Below are 16,108 nucleotides of genomic sequence, written 5' to 3' on the forward strand. Positions count from 1 at the left end.
CATCATCGAGAATAAAATGAACCTTCATTGTTAATCTTACAAGTTGTGTCCATATTTTATGACTCCCTTTTAAGGTTTTAATCCTGGAATGTTCCAGTCGCCTTCTAGATTTGCGCTTAACGCTCAGGTCAATTGTTGGAGCTGTGGGTTTGGAAGCTATTGGTCGTTAGAATCATAAACCTTGCTCAATCTGTAATAGAACCAAACACTTTTTACTGCTATACTTTATTTCTTTTAAATTTTGATATTTCCTGCTAAAATGTTTTGCATCTGCCATGTTGAAAACTGATTTGTGGTTAGGTACTATCATTAATGGTATTAATAAAGTTGGTAAGGAAATCAGTGTTTTTTCATAAAATGTATATTTTGCAAAGCAATGATTCTCTTTGCGTATTTCTAGATGTCAAGAAAAATAACAGGAGAGCTTTTTCTCTTGAAAAGTTTCCAACTGGAGAATTTGTATCCGAGACATTAGTTGAGACTACATTGTGTTTGTACAACAAATAGCTTTTTGAGATTTCCAATGACAGAAAAACTGAAAACTTTGAATTTGATGTGTGTTTTTATTTGTTTTATACACATGCATTTAACCATAGTTGATCTCATTGTGCAAAATTGGTTAATTCTTTTTTGCGGAAATGAAGGTGATGCTATCTTAATAGATCTTCTACGGTTATCCCTTAGCTAGATGGTTAATAGCCGGAATTTTTTCTGAAACATGGAGCAATTTTTAAAACATGTAGTTCTTGACATTGATGGCAAATATATCGAATTTTACAGAAAACTGTAAAGTCATATTATATATCAGTTACTAAAGGTTCTTGAAATCGTGTTGAAGCTGATGGTATCTCCATGTAAAAATATAAATGACAGAACCTATATCTATTTGAAGATGCTGGTGATAATGATGGTATGGTAGTTCTTAGTATGAGCTGGTTGATTTTACATGAAAATCTTCTTCTGACCAAATCGCTCATGGAAAAGGAGATGTTCTTCGATCACATGAGCCGAGACTTCTGGTCCGAAAGATTGTCCGCACGTGTTGCATAATTTTACAGAAATGTGTGGCCTCTTTCTTCTAATAACCTTGGTCTTTGTAGCTTTCTCATTGACATAGGCGGTTTGGGACAAGGCAGACTGATCGTATTCTACAGATGAGGCGTCAGTCTGCACGGGAGTAGACGTGTCCTCGGGTTTCTTGAAGGTGTAGGGTGCAAATTTAGCTACCTGTTTGGAAACACCAGAGGAAGCCCTTCCTTTCTTATGTTCAACCTTTTTGGATGCTACTTTTGATTTGACTACAACAGACTCGGCAGGTTCCTGGAAAAATACAAAATAGTATGGTCAAAATGTGAAGCTCCTTATGATATGGTCTTGCTCCTCTGTATGCTTTCTTGTAACCCCTAACGATTTTGACGGTCTCTTGTATCGGAGAGTATGTCTTTTGGTACCCTAACGTATGTTTGTATTTGATATAGCATAAAGCGCACAATGTATACAATGTATATGCAAAATACAAATTGTATATTGAAATCTAGAGAAAAAACCTGAAATATTTTCTAATAATGTGCAGAACCCCTACGTCGAACAATGCATTGTTTTAGTATCTAATGAATGGTGTAGAAGAACAGTAAACTAAATTCTATTTTACCCTTGATTAAACCACGAAGACCAAAATATTGTAATATCCTTTTCAGATTTATTCATGTTTTTGTTTATATTTCAATGCCGACATACAAAAACCTGAACAAAACAATTCAATACTATGTTATCATTACAGATCTAAAAATAACCCTACCTGTATTTTCCTGGCGAAGAGGCGCCACTCGTTGGTGAGATCCTTGCTGCGGGCGCTTAGAAGGACGCGAACACGCCTGGTGATTTCTACTATCCTTCTGTCTTTATCTTTGTTGGCGTTTTCGAAAGTCTGAAAAAAAATATAAACGATTTTAAATCGGTATACTAATACTTTAAGTTAGAAAATATCCTGTACCTGATGTTAACTTTGCACAAGGGTTTACACTATAGTGTATTAGGTAGCAGTTACAGCTCTGATATTTACTGATTTTGTTATCCATAACAATATTTCGATTCTTCTATGTCAAAGTCCACGCTTGGTGTTAGTTAATTGTTATATTTTCATTTGTAAGGTGTGTTGATTTCAAAATATTGTTCTCCACGATAAAATTATTCTAAATGATGCACTAATCAGTTAAAAAAGCAAGTACACGACATTTCAATGAGATTGGATCAGGCGAGGGGAAAAGCCTAAGGGAAAGAAATAGCCTTTGGGACCCAATGCATGATCTCTCAGACAAAGAACTGAACATTTTCTTCGGTGCCTGGCTGTTTAAAGCACAATGAAAGCACGGAATTGATTTGTTATTCCAAGACCAATATTTATCCTGTACGGTCGTTTTCACCGTTGACCTTTTCGACCTTTTACTCGTACATGTATATGCTCTACTTGGCACAATTAGATGTTGTGACCCTATGTCAACTTTTTGTGTTCATGAACAATTAGGGGAAACGTGTTATCCTAATTGCCCTTGTGGTGTTGATTGGCTGTTAAGTGTATTGAATAAATAAACAAATAAACGATTGTGTGAATACATCATTATATGTTGAGTGAACACGACGGCATATTACTTTTTAGTAAACATGTCATATGGCCTTCGTTTCGTGTAAACACGTCGTGATATTGTGTTAGCTTTCATGTGAACATGTCGTGATATGATGGAACCTTTTAAGTTAACATATTGTTAAATGATCATGACCTGAACATGTTTTTGTATACATCGTCATACGGCCTTTGTTTGTGTGAAGACAATATCACTACAGCAATTTGTGCTAAGTAAAAATTTGCCAAACGTTGCAATTGCAAAAGTGCGAGATACAAACAAATATTATATACTGTAAAGTACATATAAACAAATATTATATACTGTAAAGCATTTATAAACAAATATTATATACTGTAAAGTATATATAAACAAATATTATATACTGTAAAGTATATACAAACAAATATTATATACTGTAAAGTATATATAACAAATATTATATACTGTAAAGTAGATATAAACAAATATTATATACTGTAAAGTATATATAAACATATCTTATATACTGTAAGGTACATATAAACAAATATTATATACTGTAAAGTATATACAAACAAATATTATATACTTTAAAGTATATAATATTTGTTTGTATATACTTTAAAGTATATACAAACAAATATTTTATACTGAAAAGTATATATAAACAAATGTTATATACTGTAAAGTATATATAAACAAATATTGTATACTGTAAAGTATATACAAACAAATATTTTATACTGAAAAGTATATATAAACAAATATTATATACTGTAAAGTATATACACACAAATAGTATATACTGTAAAGTATATACAAACAAATATTATATACTGTAAAGTATATATAAACAAATATTATATACTGTAAAGTATATACAAACAAATATTATATACTGAAAAGTATATATAAACAAATATTATATACTGTAAAGTATATACAAACAAATATTATATACTGAAAAGTATATACAAACAAATATTATATACTGAAAAGTATATGCAAACAAATATTATATACTGTAAAGTATATATAAACAAATATTATATACTGTTAAGTATATACAAACAAATATTATATACTGAAAAGTATATAAACAAATATATACAAACAAATATTTTATACTAAAAAATATTATATACTGTAAAGTATATACAAACAAATATTATATACTGAAAAGTATATAAACAAATATTATATACTGTAAAGAATATACAAACAAATATTATATATTATATACTGAAAAGTATATATAAACAAATATTATATACTGTAAAGTATATATAAACAACCTGAACCAAAAAGAAAATTAAACCGTAACAGCTGTTTACTCTTGTATGGATTCAAACCGTATCACATGTCCGTTGTTATAACTATTTTTACTAGTTAGTACATTTGCAACACGTCGGGGAATATTTACTTTATATTGTTCAAAGCAATGCAATGAAGATAGACAACATTAGCAATATGTCTTAAAACTAAACGAAAGTAAATATGCCGATGAAATGTAAAATATTCCCATTAGATATTTCTCTATATAGCCCTATCATTCTTGGTCATGTTATTGTTGCTGAAGCTGGCTCACGAAAAATGGAACAGGCAATGTTTACATTCGCTGCATCTCCCTACCCGGCCTTCAGCTGGTTTACGTTATACATGTTATTGTAGCAACAGCACCTAATCCGAATAATGAGATTTGATCAATTTTTGCTTTTTGTGTTTCCCCATTAGAATAGATACCACGCACCACAGGCATTTTCTGGCTGGTGTTCCAAGTAATGTCTGCACTGGGTTAAATATTCTCCTTTTTAAAACCCCGTTGATCTTGTGGTATGTGTGCTAATTCGTTACAGATAAAGAAGACATTAAACCAATTATTGGTGGAAACTTTGGATCCAAACGTAGCCATCAACATCTGTTTATTTCTAAAAAAATTCCAACATTATTTTGTGAATAATCAAATATTTAAACATAAAACAGAGATTGTCATAATCTTTAAATCTAAGTAGAAAATTAGTGTTCACTTTTACAATTGGTTAAACTCCTCTGTACTCTGTATAACTAAGGTATATATTTGTGAAACACTGATTTGATAACTTACAGCAGAATGCGTGTTTGATGAAAAGAATCATGTTGATGTTAAAAATCTTTATCGTCAGATACAAATATAAACAGGGCTAATAGCAGTGATGTGACTCGAGTTTGCCCACTAACCTACCTCAGTCTGACAAATTCTTTGCTACTGCGAAATCAAGAACGTAAACTAGATAAATGCTATATAAAGATCTGTGCTCCAAAAATGAAATTGACATTGCTAAGCCACAACAATATGCATCTAAATTGAAAGAAAGTCAATAAGAAATTCCTACGCCCAATAAATATACACCAACAACAGAGAAAAACTATGAATACTTAAAAAATAAGCGTTTCTGAACTGAGTTAAGAGCTTGCATATCATTCACCATCTATCAAAGTGACCAAGTATATCTACTTTGAAGCTCTGTCAATAATTACGTAAACGGAGTTACATAAAATGTATTGTAAAATGTACCTATCTTCTAAAGTGTAGTATACGAGACAATGTTGGCAGGGACAATTGCTTACGTTCAATCTCAATCGTATCAAAGCAATTACATTCGCACAAACTAATTCACAAGTACACAATGTTTGGGTCCACCATGTGAGTGAAAAGTCCATCACTTAAAGACTTTTTAAACCATGCGTATTCTTATCAAATAAAAAAAAATCCAAGAAGCGATCAAAATATATTATATATAATGGTTAGCCTACAAGGGATGGAAGAACGATTGATGCGAATTCAACGACTGCAAAAACACAGGCAAGGCACATCAACTATGTTGATGTTTAACTGTCATACTTGAGATTCCATCGAGTTTTTGCTTGAAATTAACATTCTTTTTTGAATTGAGGTCATCTTCTATATAAAATATCGTCCGAAATTGCAACTTGAATGTTGCAGACTTAAACGAAATTTCGACTGAAGATCCTTAATTTATATCTAATACAATTGAACACAACAGTAAATTGAATCTTTAAAGTACAAGTGTTTGTATAAAACAATACAGATAGAAATGGCTTATGTTCCAATAATGTCTTTAAAATAATCAAATATAAAGGATGGCCCACATTGCTATCTTATATGTCAAATTTTTAAGAATTATGAAAATCAGAATGCATGTTACAATAGCTAGAAAATTACAAAACGAGCTTACTCAGACTTTTGTTTCCTTAACATGAAACGAGGTTGCTAATTAGTCATGTTACTTTTAAAATGTTATTAGCATGTTTATGCATATTTCATGAATGTAAATAACATAAAATACACATAAAGAAGACAATGTCCCTTTGTTTGGTACGTTATTAAACTATAGGCTGTATTGGGGACATGGGATTCATTGTGGATGTAAGTTTTGTGTAAGTGGAGTTTCTCGAGATTTAAATGCGCTTCGAATGAACATTTAATACCTCGGAAAAATGAGAAGTTATATCTACAGTGCTAATGATTGACGTATAATAATATACATATTTAATAATAAATTCCTAGTTGTTTTGAACCCAATCAGTAATTGAAAACTTATTTAAGCGACCGTTTGAAGACGGCTGTTTCCTTTGTAAAGCAAAGAGTGCAAATGACCGGTGTCGACTCCAAATTCACCTGTCAGAAATTATAGAGGGATTATTTATGATTAGTGTTATTTGCCGAAATGTCTCCTTAATTTCTAACAGCTGAATTTACTGACTCGGCACAGTGTGGCTACGTGAGTTGTTTTCAGTGGTTTAGAGTCGAGACACCGGCCATTTGCGCTCTTTGCTCGACAAAGAAAACAGACGTTTTCGAAAACTCGCAAAAATATGTTTTCAATTACTATATGTGTTAAAAACAAACTCAGAATTTATTATTATGAATAATGTACATTATTGTCCGACAATCATTAGCACTAAAGTAATAGATAACGTTCAATGTACTTTAGTCTGACATTTTCATTGTTCTCCCATTTCCAATATGATTTATAATTAAATGATCAAATAAACTGCACTAACGAACAATGTCAATATACGTAAAGCATCTGTTTCAGTATAAAAAGAAACCTGTTATTAATAACTGGACATAAATATGATATTTGTACAAGTAATAAACTCTGATAGAATCGAGAAACGTTTGCGTCTGTCAACGTCGCCATCCCCTCTTGTAATGAATCTACTAGGTGTTGGTTCATGTAGCAATTAACAAACGCTAATGAGGAAAAGTAAACTTGTCGTTAAGTACATCACAGAGATATATTAATAATATTAATTACATAATGACTTCTCTTACATAATGAGGTCGACATGTAAGTACATTAGCGTCCATTATATGCATCCTAAACTCACATGAAATATATCATGATTACACAATTTTAGGCATATACATGCATGTAATACCACACGTCTTCGTTTGTCTTCATAAATAACACTCTACACTGTATGAGGGTCATTCAATAAATGATGTCACTGCACTACTCCCGTACAAACGGACAATACAATAGTTTAGCTCCTTGGCAAACAACAACAGCATTTCAAGAACAATGCACGTGCACAATTCCGACAGCATTTGACAAGAATTTAGCAAGTTATTTATTGTTGAATGGTATAAACTCGTGACTAGTGGCTACGTTCAATGCTAAAATGAAGGTTGAGACAAAATTTGAAATACGATCCTATATTTAAGCAACATGTGCTTTACATATACCGCCTAAACAGACACATGTAGACTTCATCAGCACAAAAGGCATGTCTGTCGTCACATTGACAATTGTTTTGTAGGTAAAGTGGACATCAAACAGGCCTAACGGCTGGGCTGGCCAGTTGTTGAAGCATTAAAGAAGAACATCAATGCTGTGAAAGCAATAATTAAGGTTAATGTTCGTTTTACTGTTTCTGATAAACTCATATGGTTGGCTTTTCAGAAGCCAGTATGCATTACATTCTGACCAAGCGCTTAAAACTAAAGAATATTTGTGTACGATGGACTCCCCTTTTCCTCACATCTGAACAAAAGGCCAAACGTTTGAACTGTAAAATCTATAGAAAAAAACGATAATTGCAACTCAAGAAAGCTATCTGAGTTACTAACAGAGAATAAGACCTAGGTCTATTACTTTAACCTCCCCAAAAATAGTTGTCGAGAAATTAAGACCGGTCAGTTGTTGCGAGACGCATTAAAAGCGCCAAGAAACTTTTGTTTGACTCTTTTTCTGAAAAATGTCAAAAGATTCTACATGAAAAAACGTCTTAGTTAAAGTTTTAATGTCATCCAATTTATTCACGACAATGCTTCATCCCAACAAAACAATATTGTACAACTCTTTTCACCAGTTTCCTTCACTACGGAGACCATGCTCTCTGTGAAACGATATGCCTCGAGGAGTGCTCTGGGTAGTGCAATATTCAAGAGTATTGCCAATATTCCAACGGGAGACTACCGTTCACGATTGTGAAAGTGTGTTTCTGCTTAAGGGGGATACTTCGAAGGATTGTAAAAGAAAGATCTAAGATAAATTATATACACCATAAATGTGATTCCTGACAATAATGACAGTATTTATTTAATAGCCCTCCCGATATTAAAGGTACGCTCATATATATTATGTTGATCATTTTGTTATAATAGTGCCGCGCTTTATATACAAAATATTGATTGCATACTGTACATATCAATTATAATAATAACCACTTTATTACATAAGATAGCTATATAAATTCAATTTGTGTCAATATAGAAGTTGGCTAGAAGAAACACACTTTGTTCCGGCAAATATTTATTGTTTTTTAAGAAGAAGAAAAGAAAAATAGTATACAATGGTATTTAAATTTGGAAATGTATATGTTACAATTGTGGCTCTCGTGTTACACGTCGATATAAGCAGAATGTAGAAAGTTAGAAAGTTACATCAAAATAATAAACTTTGCACTTCCTACATTAATTGGTCTGAACATTAACTTGGCACCGGCCAGAATGGTAAGTAAGTCAGGTGCTACCTACACTGGTGCAGTCTAAGACGTATGGTCTAGGGATATTTAAAAAGGCTATATCGTATGTGTCATGTTTTCGCTATGCATATTGAATCGTTCGACAACAACAACAAAAAATATGGAATTTAAGAATGGCGTAACGAAAGTCCTGAAACATTAGATCTACATATATCCCGACCAGATGTGTGTTGGTATAAGTAACTGAGATAACCGCCTCTCTAGCACAGCGCCAAACTTAAAAATATGAGCTGCTAACCTTTTGTGATATCTTTACAAATTACGGAATTTGTGTATTGTCTTTGGTGATGTTTACCTTGAATAGCGTTTATTACATCTTTGCTTACCAACCAAAATGTATATATAACGTTTGTTGATGATGATCAATCGCAAAATATAAGTATGATTCTCGTGATGCTGACCAAACATGATGAATATTAACGTTTAATTCTGATGACCAATCATAACGCATATTATTAATCAGAATATGATACCCTATTGTATGATAAAGTACATTACGTGTTTGAGGCTAGAAAGAAGTACAACTACTGCGCGACATGTACATACGAAATCTGAATAAATAAGATATATAGTGGTATCAAATACATTTTAAGATGTACGTACATCAACCTTTGAGGACACATAAATAAATATTTACGCCCGTTGGTATGCAAATCGATAGCAAACATATTGCATGAAGTTCCTGTGAATCAATGTTGTATATAGTATAAATCAAATGCCATTCCTGGAACAGGCTGGCGTCATCCAAATATTTGCTTCTTAAATTGGTCTCATGATATGCGAGGCGGTAGGATAAACGTCAAAACGACAATGGTCCTATTGCATTCATAGCCCCTATGAATGCATATACTTCTGCTAATGTTTATAAGGATTTGCAACAGAAATGTAATTATACATCCGTTTTGCTAACGTTTATACCACTGCCACAGGATACGTTGTGTATCTTTGTTTACATTTTAACACCTACTACAGAGACTTGGTATATATCCTTGTTTCTATTTAAGATAATCCACTCACGAGCCTTGGAATACCTTGTTTACGCTTATGATACGCAAACAGGAGACTTTGTGCCTCTTTGTGAATATCTTTACTGGTGTGACCGATTGTTTGACATTCTATGTAAACTAGGCGTTCCTAAAACAGAGGTTTTTATTGCACGTACAAACAATGATACGCTTCATCATTCAGCATCCTGTCGGAACGGCAGCTGGAAAAATTGTGGGAGGCGACCTTATCATCGCCAATGTAGCCCTTTACTGTTAAAAGTATTTATAGATGAGAAAGTCTCTATAGATTCAAAATCGCGTACTTACTGTTCCATTAACAAAGCAATAAGTAATTAGAAAAGTCCAATACTTAATTAGCTACTAGTATACTGCTTATGATAGCATACACAACATCAGCAATAACAAAACCCCAATAAACCAGTGTCATGAGCTCAGATTATAAAAACAGGGTAAGCTTTACAGTCAGCAACTCAGAACTATAACGAAAATCTAACTGCATATATTTTAACATTTCTACAATTAGCAATTAAGGCTCTCTTTCAAGTGATAATTTACAGTAGACACGATACGATTTGATTGTTTTCAATTTCAAAATTAAGAACATATACACCTACTTGTCCTCGTCAATAAGACCACTAAACTTTGCACATGCCTCACCTTGCCCAACAGATGGAATCCTGTTAGTTTAATAGCGAGTGAATTATCATTTGTAATATGTGACAGGACATTGCTGCGTTCGTAGCTTGTATTACCTGATTTGGGATAAACGTTATCATTTGAGGATAGACAACCTTAATATTTTAAATAAAGTAATAAGTTCTGGAAAAAAATATGTCGCAAATGACACAAGCTAAGCTAACATAGCTTTCTCCCAGCGGGACCAGCTGGTTTCGGAATCAGATGGAATACATACGATAACTCGTATGCACCAAATGTTCTTTTTTGTTTCGTGAATGGCACAATCGTTAGCGAGGGAGGTGTTTCTGGTTGTTATTTCCGAGGAATGCGTAGACGGAAGCTGATGGTAAGATTTACCGATAGATCTTTGATAGATATAGCAGTCGAATTAACTGAAGGCAAATATTTACGGATCGCAAAATAGTGCAATGTTATAAAGATGTTACCAAACCAGTTGCAGTACATACTGGCCGGTAAGTGTGTTTGGACTTATTAGTTTTTTTCCTATTTGTGTGTTCTTTGTCTAAAAGTACGAAAAGCATGCACAACTGTTATATAATGCACCAGTTGATCTACCTTTTAAAGTTCATATCTTGCCAGCCTTTTGCATTTGTGCATTTGTGTGTTTACATATCGATAATTTTTATCTCAAATTACACACTATTATAGCTCATCTTTGTCGAGGAATCCAAACTCCTTGAGAATATATGTAGTAACTATACAACAATCAAGTTGACTTACCGCCACTTGTTGTCTCAGATCTTGCATAGTAGTCACGTGACGAGAGATGCTTTGACGCTGAGCAATCACAGCAGCGACAAGGTTCTGTATGGTTGCCGATTGGTTTCCTATGACTGTACGCATGCGCGCTGAATATAAGAAACATACAACCGTGTGAAGTATTTAGTTGGGAGGTTAGTGTTGCTGTTACAGTTATTATTTTATTAATGATGACATCCGCCATCAAATCTAGGTCAAATCCTAGTTATGTCAATTATCATTAAGATAATAATTCACTAGTACTTTTCTTTTTATAACCAAGGCATACTAATGAGCATATTCAAAACATCGACCTTCATATCACAGATGAAATACATGTAGCATATTGACATGATAATGGCGACCATAACTGTTGCCTATCTTCATCAATCTGCTTCTTTAGAAACCCCTTTTTGTCCGTTAGTGACAAGGTTCTTTTACACATTTTAACCAATCATGGTTGGGTGTCAGAAATGGTATAGAAATACATATACTGTGAATATACCTTCATCGATCAAGCTATGCTTAAACTGTATCTAACCGATGATCACAAGACCTTTTGTGACATCCAAACTTGAGAGATCAAGATATTGATCCTGGCTGATAAAATTAATGTGTTAAACTATACTGAGTAACCTAAACTTACTTCTGTCACGATGTCAGGCAGAAAAGGCACATATTATACATTTTTTATAGTCTATAGTCACAACAATAGAAACTAATGAGATACAAAACAATGAAATACACTATAAAGCCTACAAATACTGGAGACTAAATAACATGTTCTGATTATTATTCCTCTACCGCATGTAGCACCAGTACATTTACACGAAAGTCTCCTTTCTAGTCACCCACATAATTAACATTTATAGCCATATCAGTTTTTTCTTTACTTTACAATTGCTTGTAACGAAATCCAGCGTTTATGATATTTATGTTCCGAATGTGCTTACAAATTCTCTTGGGACTCCTTGTGATCCATCCATCCTCTTGGCTGGTACCCTGGGACAAATCTACGAGAGCGTGCTTGCCTCCTGTATCGGGGTGAATATTAGTGACACGGTTCATTGTAGTGTTGTATTAATTATTCTAACAGTTCGATAAATAAATGTTATGTTCAAATATAGTACTTCCAATGGAATTTAACACTTTCAAATAAGTAATCAGCCTAAATATGTCATTGCTAACTCTAATAATTGTTCCCCAACCTCCGTACGTCCGAGGTGAAATAATAATAGTAAGTGTTTACCACATGTGATATCAGTCGTGATAACTTAAACAAGTTACGTACGACCAGATAGGGTTACAAAAAACATATATATATATAGATACCCTCATTGTCGACCAGAAGTTTGTAGCCTCTCTGCTGTAGAAGTTGGAAAGCATCCATCAGGTATTTGTCAGACAGTGACCCTGGTTTCAGTGTCCATTGAACCTGATATAAAGACAATCCAGCTTTTTCAATTTTTCTTTCCTGAACACGTAAATTCGATGTAGAGCAATGATGAAACTTCAACGAACAAATAATTATATATACGTGACTGTTGTGTTATTATTGAAGTTTTGTCTCGTTGATTGAATCCTTGCGCCAATTAGTTTAAAATTAAGTCTCTTGCAAAGTGAGCATGCATCATTAGCCCGCATATAGCTAAACGGCACTTCAACACTAATTATCATTTATCTAGATGGTACTATGTCATTAAGTCACATGTATGGTTGTATCTAAACGGTACGTTAACCAGCATGCAATAAACGGTACTAAATCAATTCTCTCATAACCATATCATCAACTCTCGTGTAACCCACAGTACTATATCATATACTACCAGTAAAATCAATAGATGGGCAGCCAAGTTTACAAAATAACCATGCCTCACGTGGATAATAAAAGATGTCAACGATTTCAGTTAGACAAAAAAATTGTTAGATGTTTTTATCTCACATAGACTGTATCAGCTATTGCTATCACATAGACACTGGAATGTTCACCTTGTCATTCGTGCCTATAAGTACATGTATATAAACTGGAAGAAGAGAGACGTAAGACAAAGTACCTTCATTACCGATTCCGTCACTGCCTGCTTTACCTCCCGGAGCTCTGTCTTCAGTGACAGAACGCTTTTTTCGAGAACTGTCCTCCTCTCCATGGCCGCGCGGAATTTAATATCCTTTTGCTTCGCCATCAGTTTCTTTTGTGTTTTTGCATGCTGAAACAGAACCACATCTTTCAAATAAAATAATCTCGACATAAAGGAAAGCGAGACACAGAAAAATAGTATAAACAAAACATATATTTACATTCTTATTGTTAACATAAAATCAATTTTATCCCTGGGTATAGAGTGCCAAATACATTTAGAATCATCTGTTCCTCTTCACGTCATGAGTTCCCAAACAATGTTCTGTTTGTGTGACGAGTTTTGCAATTACGTCTAATAAGAAAACTGCAATCTTTTTGAGTAAAAACCTGTATTTGTTTTTTCAGACTCCTTATTTCATCCCGGAGTCTGTTCATCGCCTTATCTGCACGTTCTTCCTGGCGAATGAAATCTGAAGTGGCCGTATTCCCAAATGCGCATGCGCTACAATGTTTGGCATCCTCTTCCGTGTTAAAAAGAACACTTTTGGGTGCGGGCATGATCGGAAGTCGAACTGGAAACTCAAGTTCGGGACTACTTGCTTCCGATTTACTCTGGCGCTGCAACAATGAATTGAATTCAAATGGAACGGAATTATACATCAACTGTAAACAATTATCCATATAACATTTTTTGTTATCTATAAATACTAGTATAACAATCTAGTCAACATCAACAGCAGATGCAGAAAAAATAGCAAAAACCCAAACTTACATAATCTTCTAGGTTAAATGTGACAGATACAATAACGGTATATTCTCGCCTATTCATATCAAATGCAATTTGTATAGTTTGTTCGCGTCACCAAGAATATTTATAATTTCATGCTATTATTCAGAAAATATCTGGAGTATCTACTAAACATGATGCCTCAGTGGAATCCCTCTCAATATCAATTGTCCTTACCGACATTTCTGTGACGGTTGAAATGGTGTTGGTCGAGTTGATGTCGAAGATTGGTTTTGACATCTGGTATGGAACGACAGATCTTTCCTTGTTCTCAACATAATTTGACATTCCCTTGTTCTCAACATAATTTGACATTTCCTTGTTCTCAACATAGTTTCTAACTACCGGGTACAGGAAGAGAAGGTGAAGCAGGTCGGTGACTGGTCTCTCAGGACTAAAGTTACCGGTCAAAGTTCCGTGGTCCCTCACTACTGTCAGTACCTTCTTCTTAGATACTGGTGTGGTAGCGACAAGAAAGTTATTTTGTGTGGACTCTGAAAATTATAATTTTAAATAACATAATGATTGTGAAGCTTTGTAAAACTTCTGACAGGTTTATCATGATTTTGCCGTCGAAGAATTGTCATTTTTATTCTAATAAAACAGTGTTAAAAATTAAACGAGGATGATGAATTACTAGTGGAAGGTGCGTTACCGGTACCTACAGATTCGTCGAGTATCTATTTACTACACTTATATAAAGGAATCATGTGTAAAGCATATCTCATGTAGATTTCAACACATACATGTACACTCAATAGTTATATCAACTCATCACGTATCCGGTGACAAGCTCCGTCGCTTAGAATCGTATATAAAAGAATTGCCACACACCATTTAATATTACCTGTGTGATACCTACGCATTGATAATTCCGAATTATCTATTACATGTTACATGTTTATTGTTTTTAAATAGTCTGTGATATTATGTTAAGTGTGTCATAGCATTGATATTGAGCAAGATTTGAATACAACGCCTGTTTCTCCATCAACTTATTAATAATTAAACCTTCCCACATAATTGTTTTGGGGTGATTTACAAACAAATGCAAATTACATCTATAAATGCAATGCAATGTTACTTGCTTGTATACACAGACTTCAAAAGATTGTGCCTATGAATTTAGACTACACGTACGTAGTGTTGTTTTGACTTATCTAAGACTTTCTACATTGTTTACATAATGTTCGAAATTTATTATTTTGTTCAAAATTATTTATAAATACTTAATAAAACATGTTGATGTCTCCATGAGTTAAAGATAGACATAATTGTATATTACTTCTGTAGTTGGTGTTTAACGTCTTAAAAATACAATGTTGTTTTGTAAGAGCACATGGTTTCTTTAAGTTATATAAATAAGGGACAGAGGACCCACCCCCCTCCATCTGGTTCTGAAGAGAGTCCAACTTTAGTTTTGCTATGCTGTCACAGCGGGCAACTTATTTTTGCTTCGATATGGCGCTGTTCTACTTCTTGACATGTAAAAACACAAGTAACATAATCAAATTTTGGTCAATAAGAAATAGAACTTACTAGCATCTTTCTTTTTTTCCTGTTCTTTCATTGGTTCTTGCTGTTGGTAAGCAAGTTGTTCCAGTAGTTCAAATTCCAGGTCGCCATCAAGTTTCAATGGGTGGCAAATGTCGGCTGGACTGGCAGGGTTGGTAAAAGTAAAGGGCATCAAGGAGGGCTTGGGTTTTTTGGCACGGAGACCCCTTTCAAGTACATCAAAATGTAGATCACCATTGTCTGGGAAAAGTTCGTGGGCTGAAAATTTCCTCTTGGCTAACAACTTTGTACTGAGGGGTCGTTCGATAGAATTTTCCATCAAGTCGAAACATAGATCTTCGTATTCTCCAATTGCCCCTTCAAGCCTAAAGCTTGGACTCACGCCGACCACGTGATTCCAGGACGTGACGTAGAGGAATTTGAAATTATCCTCCATTGTCCTGGCAGCCTGATGAATTTCATATAAATTTTATTTTTGTGACAAAAGGAAAATATAAATAAACAAATAAAAAATTCGATCACCGATGTTACCAGTTATAAACTTATTACCTGATTTGACAACAACACCAGACAAACGTTCAAGCTTTTATTGATACTGAATATGTTTAATACTAATCAACATTAA

At 33.8% G+C, this 16,108-nt stretch overlaps 1 protein-coding gene across 1 annotated transcript; it reads right to left on the minus strand.

Moving 5' to 3' along the window:
• Positions 1-524: 524 nt before the first annotated feature.
• Positions 525-15,700, minus strand: LOC110457190. Its single transcript, XM_021508349.1, has 9 exons — positions 15,508-15,700; positions 14,146-14,462; positions 13,569-13,799; positions 13,156-13,308; positions 12,434-12,536; positions 12,055-12,135; positions 11,084-11,211; positions 1,799-1,927; positions 525-1,320 (listed from the first exon to the last, which is right to left on the minus strand). Exons 1-9 carry the CDS (start codon positions 15,653-15,655, stop codon positions 943-945), a joined length of 1,668 nt encoding a protein of 555 aa, XP_021364024.1. The 5' UTR covers positions 15,656-15,700; the 3' UTR covers positions 525-942.
• Positions 15,701-16,108: the final 408 nt, after the last annotated feature.

This window comes from Mizuhopecten yessoensis, unplaced genomic scaffold (genome assembly GCF_002113885.1).
Source record: "Mizuhopecten yessoensis strain PY_sf001 unplaced genomic scaffold, ASM211388v2 scaffold9035, whole genome shotgun sequence".
Lineage (NCBI taxonomy): Eukaryota > Metazoa > Mollusca > Bivalvia > Pectinida > Pectinidae > Mizuhopecten > Mizuhopecten yessoensis.